Here is a 14,487-nt window from a genome sequence, read left to right as displayed (position 1 = left end):
AAGGATGGTCAACATCATGAAATGGTAAGGGAGCAGAAAGAAATAAATAAAAGAAACTTGAAGCTAGCTGTTTAAGTGTATGCAAATCAACCAACTGTTCTTGGTGGATTTAGACATACCATCTGCTACTGATTACTTATAAACTACAACCTGACCGGGAAAACAAATTACAGTAAGTGTACCGTTACGTTCAAGTAATATAAATAACTCCAAGATGCAGTGTTCACGTTGACATTACTACTATCTATATTTCTAAATTTGACAGTTGAGTACTAGTTAAACACATACGAATGAAAGCGAACAAACACTTTCACACATCTTAGTGCTTATCTGTCAGTGGCTAATATTGATGCAATAAAAAGTCAGCAGTTTCAAAACTGTGTTGTATTAGAGTTGATATAAAATAAATATGCTTTCGTCAAATAGTTGCACTGTTGTGTTTGAAAAAATAAAAATAAAATGATAGCCAATGATATATACCCACCCCTCATTATATCGCCCCTCGCTGTACTGCGGGTTCGGATAGATTGCGGTCCTGGAGTTGGCTCCCCATTTTTACTGTCTAACTGAGTGTGCCGGTGGTTTGCTTACTATGCTATATTGCTGTGTCTTGATAATATTTTATGTTGTAATGTTATGTAGTTCTAAAGTAACCAGAGTTAACAGACTGTTAAATGATTTAATCAATATGCTGCTTTAGAGCGATGTTTCTGCACATGCGCCATCGAACGGGACAGTGCTCAGAAAACAGCATTTTTCATAATAACTATGTATTGTCATAATTTTCTAATGTTGCCGTTTTCTCCAAAAGGCCTTGGGCAAATGTGAAATCTACTTCAAAAGTTTTATGCATTTTTTTAACATGGCGAAAGCCAGCAACATTTCCTACATCTGTATTGACTCTCCATAGAATTTTTTTTGCCTAACTCTCTATATACCACAATGCTTTGCATGCAGTGAGACAAAGTCTCCATTGAAAATCAGCAAAGCTGAGTATCTTGTTAAATAGAATAGCTTTTGAAAAACACCCTTCTAAATATTATTGGCTGAAGCAGTTTTAAGTGAGGCTGGATTTTCATTGATTAAAATATTAGTATGTGCTCCCATTGGCTATAAAAGGTTGCAGTGTTTTCGGCGCAGTGCAAGATTGACAGTTGGAAGTTGGTCTGGTTGTTGGGAAGTTTGTCAGGTTGATTGGAAATTTGCAGGTGCATATTGCCTTTGGTATTAATAAATTGACAATTAATGAATTATTAGATGAATTAACAAATTTACGGACGATTTGCTGGACAAATTGACCAATTCACAAATTGACAAACAAATTGACAAATTCATGAATTAATAAGCAAATTGACGGATATTTTCGGTAGAAATGGCGCTCCATAAAATGCCTTCTCTCGAGTCAGGGGGCTGTCTTTCCTCTCAATGTATTGAATTCTGCAGATCTACCAAGAGATGGCACTAAAGAGCACAAAGCACTTCGGCTCAGTGAATCTTTTTCTGAACCAAATGATTAAGAGGGTTCAGGAGGCTTCACTTTTCCTATCACTGGAGCCAGCCTCTGTCACTCACTCGCACAACTGTGCTCAGGCATGCACTCCTATTTATCTCTTCGCATTAAACCACACCCTACATCCACCTTCACCAATCCCGGGATGGCATTTGGACCACAAAATTATAATATATGTTTTGAAGAAGGATACACTTTATTACAATCACTGTTTGTAATTATACTAACATCAATGCATAGTGACTTATTCTCATTCAATATTTAAACTTGAAAGTAAAGATGGAGGTTTAAAAGTCCATTTAATTGTTTCACAGCCAAACCCTGTAAATTAAACTCATTTTACTATTATTAGTAGTATTGTTATTACAACATATCTTTTATTTATATCAGTCTGGTTTTACTAGTAGTAAACCCTTAGTGTTTAATCTACAACCACTGAAACACATTTCAATTAGTTTATGTTTGTGAAATAAAATCTGTATTAACAATACAATAATAGCAATAAAATCAGTTTAATTGACTGCTGTGAAACAACTAAATGAGCTTTTAAATCCTCCAAGTCCTTACTTTTGCATTTAATAAAAGTGGAATAAAGAACGAGAAAACGAGGGTGCAACATTTTAATATGCGACTAGTCTTTACTAATGTTAATGCAATTACGAATACCGTGTGTGAACAGGAGCATTTAAGTTTTTGGAGGAAAAACAACAATAAAAAAAAATAAAATCTTTAAATCTTTGCTTCCCAAGCCAGCTTGGAAGTCCAATAATAATTAAATAAATATTTAACCTCCCTGTGATCAGTAACTATTCTCTCCAAACTAAAAAGTATAGAAATTATTAATACAGTAGTCTTGTCTGATAGTTCATCTGATATCCATGAGTATACAACATTGTTTCTCTTGCCAGAAGTAGTTAGAAATTGTTTGAGCTCCTGAAAAAACACCCGAATCAGACAAGTAATTTGGTTTCCTGTTCTGGCGAGTTGCTTCTCCATTCTGTTAAATAATTGTGCCCGTCTTGAATATTGTTCCTGCAGGCATTCATAATTAATCTAGGAGCTGCTGCAATTGACAGTTTATTAACGTTAGTTTGTCTGTTACTTTATTATTATAGTTTATTAACATACACTTGCCTATTGCTTTTCTATTACTTATCCTAGAAATTTCATATGTTGATGCATGTGCGTCATGACAAGTAAAACATATTGATTCATATTGGTGTCTGGTGGTCAACTGTCTTGGAGAACACTTTGCTTACTTCAGAGGTGTTCTCTTAGCCGGAGACTACTGTTATAAAAGCAGACGCATTCTGGTTGCTATAGAAACTTGTTTTGGGATCGTAATGACAGAATATTGAGGAGACAAAAAAAAAAAAATGTTAAAACTCAGGAGGAGCAATCCTTGTGGTACCACACAAGGGAAACAAAAGATACAGTACAAAAGTAAATATTGGCAGAACTCCCCCCCAAAAAATCTTTCCTTATTGTTTTATTTCAAAATATTACAATGATCACATTCACTTCAGAGCTACATCACAGGGAATAGCTGTTGAAAGCACTCTTTGTGACATGGCTTTATACTGCAAGTGACAAGAACAAGCATTTTATTTCAGCCATAAGAAGGTAAACCCTAAAAGTAGCACAGAGTTGACGACAAGCAAACCTAGCATGCTTGGTCCGAGGTGCTGTGAGAAATAGCATTGCAACAATGTAATTCAACAAGCTTGAAACAACCAAGTCTGCATAACATTACTGTAGCTTGCAGCAGATTGTAGAGTTCTTGTGAATATCTTAAGTAAATGTTGCAAAAACCTAGTTTACATTCATATTCCTCTTACAATAACACCTCAACTGTCAATGGACTTGACAAAAAGGCTTTTTCTACACTGATACAAGAGCATCTTCCATTGAGCTACATATGCAATACATGGAAACATTTACAATTACAAATACTTCCTAACTATACTGTATATTCTATATAAACTACTCTTTCTGCACTACCAGTGTATTCTAAAAACCAACAATACCAGCAAAAGTGCACAAAATTAAATGTAATTAACATAGTGTGTTAAATAAAGCAAAAAAGCAAACAAAAAACAATCAGTATACTGAATATTACTCCAACACTGTTGCATTAATTCTTTTAAATCGTCTTCATTCCAAGGCTTCTGAAATAACAAAAACAGATTTAAGTAATACTATTTGGTTATATTCTGGTAAACATATAAGGGCAGCACAAGTCATCAACTGAAATCTATTCAGGAGGGTACTGCTGGAAAAAAACAGCCATTACAATAGCTACTCTGTGCTCTCAATCTGCCTAATAAAAATAGTGAAATGCTGTAAGAGAAATGATCAGGTCCTTGACTTTCTGAATAAGACACAAATGTGCCCATGGCTATTAAGGATCATTAAAAAAAAAAAAAAAAAAAAAAAAAAAATGTTGGAATTAGAGTTTAAATGAAGATCACAGCAGCCCCTTTACAGTATAACATGTATTTACTGTACAATGAATCCAGTCAGTGTACTTACCTTATTCGTTCCCTTATATGAAGTTAATACTGGCTAGTAATCTCAGACTGCTCCCTGTCTTTGTCATAAATGTAACATCCAACTTCTCCAATGTTAACGCCTGGAATAGATACAGCAGTTAGTCTTATTATTGTTTTCTACTACAACCTTTGGTTTGTAACATGCAGTCGTGCAGAACACAGTTTTGACCAATGTTCCAGTGTATTACACTCTATGTAATATTTTTGTTTAAAACAAGTAAATGTCATTCATTTAAATTTCAATACTTTAACTGGTTTTGCCTCCTGGATCACCACTCTCTACAGGAGGGCAAGATTCCTGGGTAGGGAAAGTTAGAGTACGTTCAGATTTAAAAAAAAAAAGTAATGGGATTATTGAATATTAGGCGGGAATACCAAATCAGAGAAAGGACATAAGACTACAAATGAGGATTTCAAACCAAGTTCTTTATTCGCCCAATATCTTGGACTGCCTACAATGTTTTAATGTGTTAATAAAAATACAGGCAAAGCAGACTAACCTTTTGGTCCAAACAGGTGGCCGTAGCAAGGAACGTGGCAATATGGTTTACCTTCATGCTACAAATGTAAACGATCAGTACATAAATCAGTCAGGTGAGTAAAATGTTATGAAAACTTCAATTAGTATCTTTAAACAATGAAAACAAAAGCAGAGCATGGTTAATCATTTCCCTGAGCTGTTGCAGCTGGGGCCCCCGGTTTTCAAGTAGAAACACTGCTGCTTTGAGTGCAGGACAATCTTGGTTATGTGCTCTTAGGGAGCTTTTGCGCTCCCACAGGGTCTGACACATCTTTAGAAAATTCAAGACAGTTCTTACGTTCCCCGTGTTAAGTGCGACAGACAATCTGTAATATTTACAGCTGTTCTCAGATTTGTAGTCTGTATTGCATAACAAAGTGGACTGTAAATCCTTCTATCGACATCTACTTACAAACCCTTTCTTCAATACTGTGCAGCAAAACTTGTATCCACTAGGGGGCATCATAATACCTCAAAGCTAAAAGTTTAATCCAGTCGATAACAGCGGGTGGAGAGAGCATGGCCAACAGGCTGCCGTTAAAATACATTCATGATCCTTAGTAACTGTCTCCCTTTACAACTGGTCCCACAGCTAGAGGAAAAAACCTTCACACCAAGTTACATAGACTTTTAGGCAGCATTTAGTTAAAGGCTATACTTACACAACAACTTTCTCCTATAAAAAGTACAATAAGCACAGCTGCAATATGCCTGTAAAATTAACCCACAGAGCTTCAAAAGCTTCCTTAGAGAGGATGGAAGTGTAAATAAACAGCCGTTTGATGTTGTGGAATCTGCATTGTAAAAGTCAGTGTTGTACGCTTGTAAGTTTGTTTTCTTCATTGCAAGCCGTGGTGGTTTTGTGATCTGACACAGCCCTGATAACATCAGTCTACCTCAGCATGGCCTCCAGCGCACAGTGTTTTCTTGCACCTCTCACAGCGCAGGCATGGCCGATGCCAGTTTCTGCCCAGGGACATCACTTTCTCCGCTAGGGAAAAAAAAAACAGACACGGTCAGAACTAAAGATACCTTGCTTTGGGTTTCAACATTGAGAACTAGTTCTTACCACCTGCTCGTGTTAACACTATTGCGGCAATTTAATAGGGTATGGGGGGGGGGGGGGGGGGGGGGGGGGGGGGGGGGGGGGGGGGGATGTGTTATAAATTCAAAATCCAAAATGGAAATAATGACAAGCATCCTAGAGTCATCAGGTGATGGAAAATGAACATATCTGACGTTACAGCCGGAGTGTGGGACCCAGGGTACCGATTGTCAAGCCTTCCATACTTGCCTTATTGTCCACCCTTCATAATTCCAGCCGTGCAATTAATTATGCATAGTGGAAATGTGTGTTAATGAGTGCAAGAACACCCTGGCCCCTATGTTGGTGAACAACACATCCTTTAACAAGCACTGTTACTATGAGCAGTGAGGACTGAACAAAACAGAACTGTAAAATCTGTGCATTTACTGTTAAATGGAAAACAGAGTTGCCTCCTGTCTCAGCCACGTTGCAAGTTGCTGCAGAAAGTGGCTGCCAGGACTCTCACCACCAAAAGGATCGTTTTGTTCTGTGTTCCAAATTTCACCAAACCCAGAACCTTTGCCCAGAACAGTAAAGAGCTGAGCAGCATGTTTATGCAGCAGACCAGCCGCGAGCTTGAGTGGAAATCCATTGCTTCCTCCATTTCATGCATATAAAATAATGGATGTTCCACTTGAATTTGCAAAAACAAATGCTGCATATCATTACCACAAGCATTGCAGCATACAGAACTAATTAACAGACAACTATGTCATATTGACATATTTGTTTCTAATTGCACAGCAATTTAAAAATGACAAAAGTAGGAGTACTACTAAAATAAATTGTCCAGACATGTTTTGCATTTTCCACATGTTTGAACTGCTCGCTATAATCTTTGAGGTAGTCTTATTCAAACTAGTGTAGAGAGGCCTATTTTTAAGTGATTAGAAATATTCACTAACAGGATTGCTATGCAAAGGGCTACATTTTTGACAGTTTAGTCGTCTATTATTGAATGAGTCTAGGTAGTGTAGTAAAATTGTGTAGTAAAATAAGTGTAGGCACATTAACACCAGTATAATTTACTAAGAGAACAGTACCAGAACTTTCTAGGTTCTGTAGACCCATAGACCCTCTCTACATTACTGCTGCAAGAAATGATTAATAATGTCATTTTATCAAGTATATTTCTAAATATCTGTTCATGCTCATTGTAACTGTCCAAAAATAAAACAAAATAATTGCAGGCTTTACATATAGTTAAAAACACAAGTGACCTTAAACTATGGCCAAGATCAACAGAAGATAAACAGAGGTAATTTCAACACTAAACCTAGATTCAGCCGTCAGATAACACTTTGATTTGCTCAGTCATTTGACAACATGTTTTCCAGTATGCTTGAAAAATGTCAGAAAAATTCAGTTTCCTTTGTACCCTCACGTCATCATAATTCTGAGTATGTTCGAGCAGCATTTTATTTAAAGAAATGTTAAAGGTTTTAAAATCTATTATTAGCCCTATCAATATAAAATCGCTGGTCCCCTTTTCTTCTGTTTATCATGGCTTAGGCTATACTTCATACATAGTGTTCCGCATTTCCAGTTTATTCTGAATTTTACACGGTCTGTTTTTACTGATTTATACCCTTCGGAGGACAGCGCATGCTCGTCTTCACCACTCCGAGTCAGTGCGGGTAGTGGTGGTGAGCGGAGCCAAAAAAAAATAACTGGACCTTTATGATTTCAAGGCAACTAAACCTGGTCTGTTTTGTGCTGATGTCATGTTCATACCTTCTGTAGATACTATTTCCATCTGCATAGCGACTGCCCAAATGTTCGCAAAGTACCAGCTAACTTGGGAAAACATGGCTTCGACTACACATCAAATTCAATTTTTTTTTGCCCCGATTTTTACCAATATTTCAATTAAAAACACATTTTTACAGCTTTTACCCCTATATTAATATATGTAAAATAAACTTCCCGGAAAATGTTTTTAAAAAGATAAAAACCAAAACTGTGGAACACTATTCCAACTCTACTGTAAAATCACAATTAAGGAGAACGTTTTATACCGTTATATTGTCTAAAATATGAAGAGTTTAGACACAGGCCATCACGTGCACAGTTGCCATTTTATTATTCAATGACTGGCGATTACTCCATGTAGAACGATACTATAAATTTAGCATGAAAAGTGTTTTCTACTGGAGTCGCAATTTAGTTAATTTAATTGAAGAGTAAACCATTGCAGGATGGATGGATGTTACACTACCAACCGACATCCTAGTCAACATAAGTACCAACTAGTGTGCAGTATACTCTGCTAAGATTCTCATCTATTAACTTTCCTTGCTTTTTCACCCAGTAAAACATCTGGAACTTGTCCAAAAGCAAGAGGTCATCTTTAAAAAGTTAACCAAAGAGCAGTCAGTCTGTCAAACACAGTTGCCATTTTCTCAATTTCACAGAACACTTGAATGAAGTTTGGATCACTTGCTGCCCTTTTCACAGCTAATCTGGGGCTGTGAAACCAGCCATTATTGCTTTTATAGTCTTGGTATATTAAGCTTCACAATCAAAAAGAATAAAGAAATAAAACACAAGGTTTTACACAAGCAAATCACAGCTATGACAATTATATTGAAAGGTTAAAACCAAATCAATCTGAACAAAAACAAAAATTGCCAAAAGGAACACATTTTGGGGTAACAAAGCTGTAAGAACATGAATTACTGCAACATCTTCAGCTGCAGGTGCACCTGTTTAAAGAACATTAACTGTAACCCTCACTTCATCATCACTACAACATAACTATTCCCTCAAAATGAGGTTTAGCTAAAGACTCGTTTGTACTTTCTCAGAAAAACTACCAGAAAGCAGGGAAGTACGCAGGACTGTTCAACAATAAGTAGCGAGAAGAACCATGATAAATGTATTTATTAAGTGTCTATGCCAAAAACCACAGGACTGTAAAACTATACTTAATCGCATTAATATATCTTGGATACAATAAAAAGCATAACAAAAAGGTAACTGAAGGATGGGAAAAATAAAGCACATATTGTGCAATAGTATAAAAGCAAATTAAACAAATATATCAATCTGTATTCCATTCTTCTTCTGCATCAGATTCTAAGATATTATCGATTAACGTTTTTAAAAAATTATAAATATTTTATATATATATATATATATATATATATATATATATATATATATATATATATATATATATATATATATATATATATATATATATATATATATAAATAAAACAAAACCACACACAACACACAAGCAGTGACAACACACACAGTTAGCGTTCTCACATTTCCAAATCAACATGCCTTGGGCCTGTCCTGGAGGGATACTCTCTTGAGGTTGGAGGGAGCAGAAAGCAGTGGTGCACAACTGTGCAGTGCTTTTGTGACAAGGACTACTAAATAGTTATGTGTTCGTTGGTGAATTAACCCAGTCTATAGACTGCCCCATGAACTGCTGTTGTGTTATGAACACCAATGGAAGGATGTGGCCTCTCTGATTAGCCGCAAGGGCGGCTCTGAAAACAAGCAGCCTAGCTCTATTGGAACAGTTCCTACCTAAACAATGGAAATAAATAAAAAAATAAAAAAAAATAAAAAATCACACTGTTGCTTACCAAAATAAACCACCTTCCCACAGCCAGGGCAGAGTGATGTTTCACCAGCAAAAGTCTTCACATAGGTTGGACCAGCTGAAAAAGACAAAAATAAATGAAGACAAACTAATAATAAACTTAAGAAGGACCCCTTTTGTTGTAGGACAGGTACAGAAGTTGAAGACGTTGACACTCCCCATTAGATAGGAGGGAGCAAAATAAATAAATAAATCGATAAATGTCAGTGTGACAGGGAGGGTCCTGTTGCTGGTTCAGCTGCTTAGTCAACAGGAAGGCTTGCCCAGAAGGGCGCTGAGCGAAAGCTTGCTGTGTTTACATTGAGGAGGAGAGAGTCCGCTCTGCAGGATAACTACTACAGAACCCTTCAACTACAAGACGGTGCCTGTGAAGGCATTGCCCAGCCAGGACCGTCAGGAAGAACAGGAATCGCCAGGAGACCGGGACTTTGGAATCAACAGCAGTAAGTTAGCATAGGGGATTTGATCCCAAAACAAGTATAGAAAGGGTTTCGTAGTGTAGTAGGTTCCTGGAGCGGGACGTGCTTTAGTGAGGCTAGCGCTTGCCATTGTGTGGCAAACTTATTTTTAGTTTTCTTTTCTTTATTAAATCCGGCTCTAGGATTACCATTGTTGGTACCCTAGCATCGGGCCTGTGCGGCGTGTCAACACCCACAGCTCTATGTGATTCAGTAACAACACTAGTAAGTAACATCTCCCTGTTACAGTCCAAAATAAATATAACGCTTTACTTCGGTATATAAAATATAATAACCAAGTGCCTCTGGCTAGTGACCAAATGTCTTGCTTTTGCACACTGTAAGGCTTCAAGGGGTCCCTTGTAACTCCAAGTGCCACAAGAGTCTACCATGCTGCAATAAGTACTGTACACATCTATTCACTGCCTGTCTTTGTGGTGTTTAGTGTCATAACCAAAACTGTGATTTACTGTTGAAAAGGTCTTAACGATTAACTGGAGTAACAGAATGTCATTTTTCATTAAACTACTACATATTTGGAGAACAACATCCTTCAAACACCACTGTGAATTGTATATGTAGTTTATGTAGCATGTATATGTAGCAGAATGTTAGTTCTACATAATTGGATCACAACATTGTTCAGTACCATGTTGAATTGCTCAATTGTGCATTACTGTAAGCGCATTAACAATTATTCTGTTCATGGAAAATGTGTATGAAAAAATACATATATATTCAATGTTTTTTCTTAAATGGAACATTTGTATGTTCCATTCTTTTGCATTAATGATTACTTTGTTAATTGATATACCTGCATTTACCAAAAAAGCTTTGGTAAATGCCAGAAAAACATTCTATTTCTTCATGATTTCAGACATTTACCACCTTATTTGGTAAACGTTGAAATTGCTAGTTTTTGTACGAATAAGAATTCACCATAACAATTTCAATTTCTCAGTGCTGACAATATTCCAATAAATCTGGTGAAATCTCTTAAACAAAAATAGTCTCCAGCTTCATATTTTAGTATTTTCCTATGAAGATTTATACTCTTGTCTCTTGGAGGAAAAGGCTTGTTAAAACAAATGCTGTATTTTAAAGAGGCAAGATTAAAGCTGGCCCATTAAAATTCTTCACAGAGTACTTGGACTCGTGAAATCATTTAGCAGCATCTCGACAGCGTTATAACATTTCTATTTTAAACCCATCCGCTCACAGCACAGCAAATGTGGACAGTGTTCTGGCTCCAGATCAAAAGGTCTTATTGTTTTTCTTTTTTTTAAATCTTTGTTCCTGAGGATATATGGCGACGATGGGGTTATGTTAGTGCTGAAGTATTAAATAACACCACCCCCCTTCATCTGCCCACCAAAATCTTCCAGTCTGGAAAGAAAGTCTGACATTCCAACTGTGTACTTTATCAAGAACACCAGAGAGAAGTTATTCTTAAATCACAACAAGGAGTCATAATATCCTCAAACTGTATAAATGGATTACAGGCAACCACTGATTGGTGTATAATTAGATGACAATCATAATAAGGCCTACCAGGCATCTGTGGTCGAATGTCAAATGCATGCAATGTACTGTTGCTAGGACTACATGCTTCACATCTTAAGATTTGCCTTAAGAAAACTGTTTATCAAAAATGACAGCTTTATTATCATTATTATTATTTTTTTATTATTACAAGACTTTTACTTGTGTTGTGAATTACTAACCTAATCTAATACTCTAACAACACAGTGGTCAATCATTTCATACATTTCCCCCTTCCATTCCCTTACCTGGTCTGAATGGCTTGGCTGTTTGAGCAGGTGTCCAAGGTGTAGTAGGAGAGCACTCAGTGGGGCTTTCCACCGATTTATTCATAGGAGTATGTGGAGGAGTTTCGTAAATATAAGAACCCGCTCCTCCAATATTAACACCTGTAGATAGAATGCAAACAAAATGAATATATTTATTTCCAGTATACATTTATTTCTAGGGGTGTGCCTATACTCATATTTTCCGAGTAATTACCTTTAAAAAGTATTTGGATCGGTAAGTATTAAATCCATTCATTTTCAAAACCTTTCTATCACCTTTAACTGCAAAAGAATCAATGGCAATTAACTTCCCCACTGAGTGGTTTTAAAAGCCGATTGGAAGCACATTTTCCTCATTCTGGGTGCAGATGCTGACATTTTTACTGCCATAAACTGGCAATGCAAATATGCTGCAAATCTAGCAGAATCATTGCGTAAATGTGACCTTTCCTTAAGCCCAACAGCTATCGCCATGGAAACGGATACATATTTGTGGAGTTTAATCAGAGGTTACATTTTATCCAGGTCTACAATCCCACAATTCACTGTAGAGATGACACATTTCTAAGAAAGTGAAATAAAAATGATGTTATATCAAAATGCTTAATAATAATAATAATAATAATAATAATAATAATTTGCTTAAAAATAGTTTTTGTTTGATCAGGACATGTTCTATATTAAAATAACACTGGCACATTGTTATTGCTTGAAACACAATAAATTGGGCAAACAAGGGAAACCAAGTGACCACACTGTTTTGTGTTGGGTAATTCACACAGTTTATTCATGTCTTAAAAAGGTAAAGAAAGAAAGAATCGGCACATGTCTATTTATTTCCATACATTCTTGAATTTGTAAATCATAACTCTTAACCGTCCCAAACTTCCACACAGTGGTCTGCATTGATAAGAAAATTAATTTGTAGGAAGGACACCTCATGAAATATTTCTCATTCATAATTATCTATACAGGATATACCTGGGGGGAAAAAAACTTGATTCCAATCTGGCTTCTTATCAACAAATGCCTTACCTCAGTCAATCTCAACCCATACCTGCTAGGGTTAGTGTATATATTTTATCTAACTTACCCATTGCACACTGTGGTTCAAAATTGTGATACTATGCTCTATATATAATTTGACCTTTATGACTGGATTATGAAAAGTGGGTTGGTCTTATCATATTAAAAAAAAAAAAACACACAAGCAAAAAAAAAAAAAAAAAACCACCCTACACATCAATAACATACATATCAGGACAATTACCGCCCACAACAGTGAAGCAGTAAGTTAGGGTTTGAATCCCAACAGGTGGCACAGAATTTTGAAAATTAGTTAAAGAACCAACTTGAAATTGAAACAAAAAGAGAACAAAGTTAAAATAAAAACGTCATGTTATTTTAGATTATGCTTTGTTCAAGGTCAAACTTGGTGCAGAACATTGCCTTTGTGTCGCAATTAATTCCCAAATATAAAAGTGCTAGTCAACCTGGAAAATTTGAATTAGACAGTGGCGCCCCAGTGTATTGAATATCATTATCAGAATCTCTTTTGAAATTGTAAAACTTTTTAAATAATTACCCGAGGGAATAAGCCAAATTAGGTACTCATCAGCTAAAAAAATAAAAATAAAAAAAATGATGATTTCTGACAGCGTTTGCTCTTTTCTGTTTTAGCTTCCCGTACGAAGATCATTCCTGAAAAGGGTTAGGATGAGACGGGACGCAAGACATGCACAAATATTTTTTAGGCAGGCACAATTTATCCCACATTTAATGCAGAAGCCATAGACATCATTTAAGCTGTTATCCTTGTCAAATAAGGGACAGAGGCACTTCAGATTTCAAAACACAGAGCAGCAACACTAACAGACATGGTTCAGATTAACAGGACTTCAGTACATTTACTGCAGCACTAACAATTTATGAACACAACCTTATAATGTTTTAGGTAGACATTGCTCATTCCAGAGAAGGAGGATAAAACACCCATAGTGCATTTTCCATGTGATGACAAAGCTCCTTGAAAAACTCGGTTTAGACAGATATAAATCACTGCAGACATGAAAAGCAGCAATGTCAAGAGAGCCCCATAAGACTCACGTTCAAGGATAAACATACACTGTCTAGCCAAACATGTGCAACTTCTCTCGCAAAGGATAAGAGAAATGCAAATATTGGTGAGGCTCTGGCAGAGCGCAGTCTACAGTCTTACAGGCGTCTTAAGAAGTACAGGGTCACAACCCTAAATATTTAAGCAGGACTGTATTGTTTTTTGTAAAAAAATAAACAAAATGCTTATTTCACAGTCCAAAAATAGGTATTTCACGATTAGACATAATATTTATTAAAAAGCAGGGGAAAAAATGGCATTATCGCATTCGAAATTGATAATTCTCTAGATTTATTATATAGAAGTTCTTAAATATTTAAATGCTTACCAATCAAACGTCCACCTTTTTTTACCATCAGTAAAATTACAAAACAAAATCAAAACCATAAATGTAACAGATACATCAAAATGTACCCTTCTTGTACCGGGCAGAGTAATCTTAACAGAAATATTTCTGATCTTTGATGCAGCTTGTGTATTTTTCATTGAAGACATTTTAAAGAAATCATGCACTGTGTTCAATCATTCACCAGATCCAAACTACACTGGCTGCTAGCTTCTCAGCAACAGACAGTGCGTCAGTAAAGCAAACGTTTGCTGGTTTTATTTTTAAGCGATACAAAATAAGTATATTTGCACTATTCTTTCAGAAATGGGAATTTTCACAGGGAACTACATACAGTATTACATGGCAATGGGGGCATTTCACAAAAGGAAATTGTGAAATCTGCGATAACAGCGAAAAAAATTTAAATACCGCCTCATTTATAAGCACATGATAAAAATGGTCAAAACATTTAGTTAAATATGTG

General features: G+C 36.1%; 1 protein-coding gene across 1 annotated transcript in view; it reads right to left on the bottom strand.

Moving 5' to 3' along the window:
• Nucleotides 1-2,984: 2,984 nt before the first annotated feature.
• LOC121316164 (cysteine-rich protein 2-like) overlaps nucleotides 2,985-14,487 on the bottom strand; it is a 30,478-nt gene continuing 18,975 nt past the window's right edge. Inside the window, exons 4-9 of the mRNA XM_041251023.1 lie at nucleotides 11,539-11,679; nucleotides 9,274-9,348; nucleotides 5,479-5,573; nucleotides 4,563-4,620; nucleotides 4,043-4,142; nucleotides 2,985-3,678 (exon numbers count right to left, since the gene is read on the bottom strand). Coding sequence (XP_041106957.1) covers nucleotides 4,066-4,142; nucleotides 4,563-4,620; nucleotides 5,479-5,573; nucleotides 9,274-9,348; nucleotides 11,539-11,679 — 446 coding nt within the window. The 3' untranslated portion in view covers nucleotides 2,985-3,678; nucleotides 4,043-4,065. The remainder of the gene's footprint in view (nucleotides 3,679-4,042; nucleotides 4,143-4,562; nucleotides 4,621-5,478; nucleotides 5,574-9,273; nucleotides 9,349-11,538; nucleotides 11,680-14,487) is intronic.

Source organism: Polyodon spathula, chromosome 5 (assembly GCF_017654505.1).
Source record: "Polyodon spathula isolate WHYD16114869_AA chromosome 5, ASM1765450v1, whole genome shotgun sequence".
Taxonomy (NCBI): domain Eukaryota; kingdom Metazoa; phylum Chordata; class Actinopteri; order Acipenseriformes; family Polyodontidae; genus Polyodon; species Polyodon spathula.
This window is presented reverse-complemented; position numbering and strand designations above follow the sequence as displayed.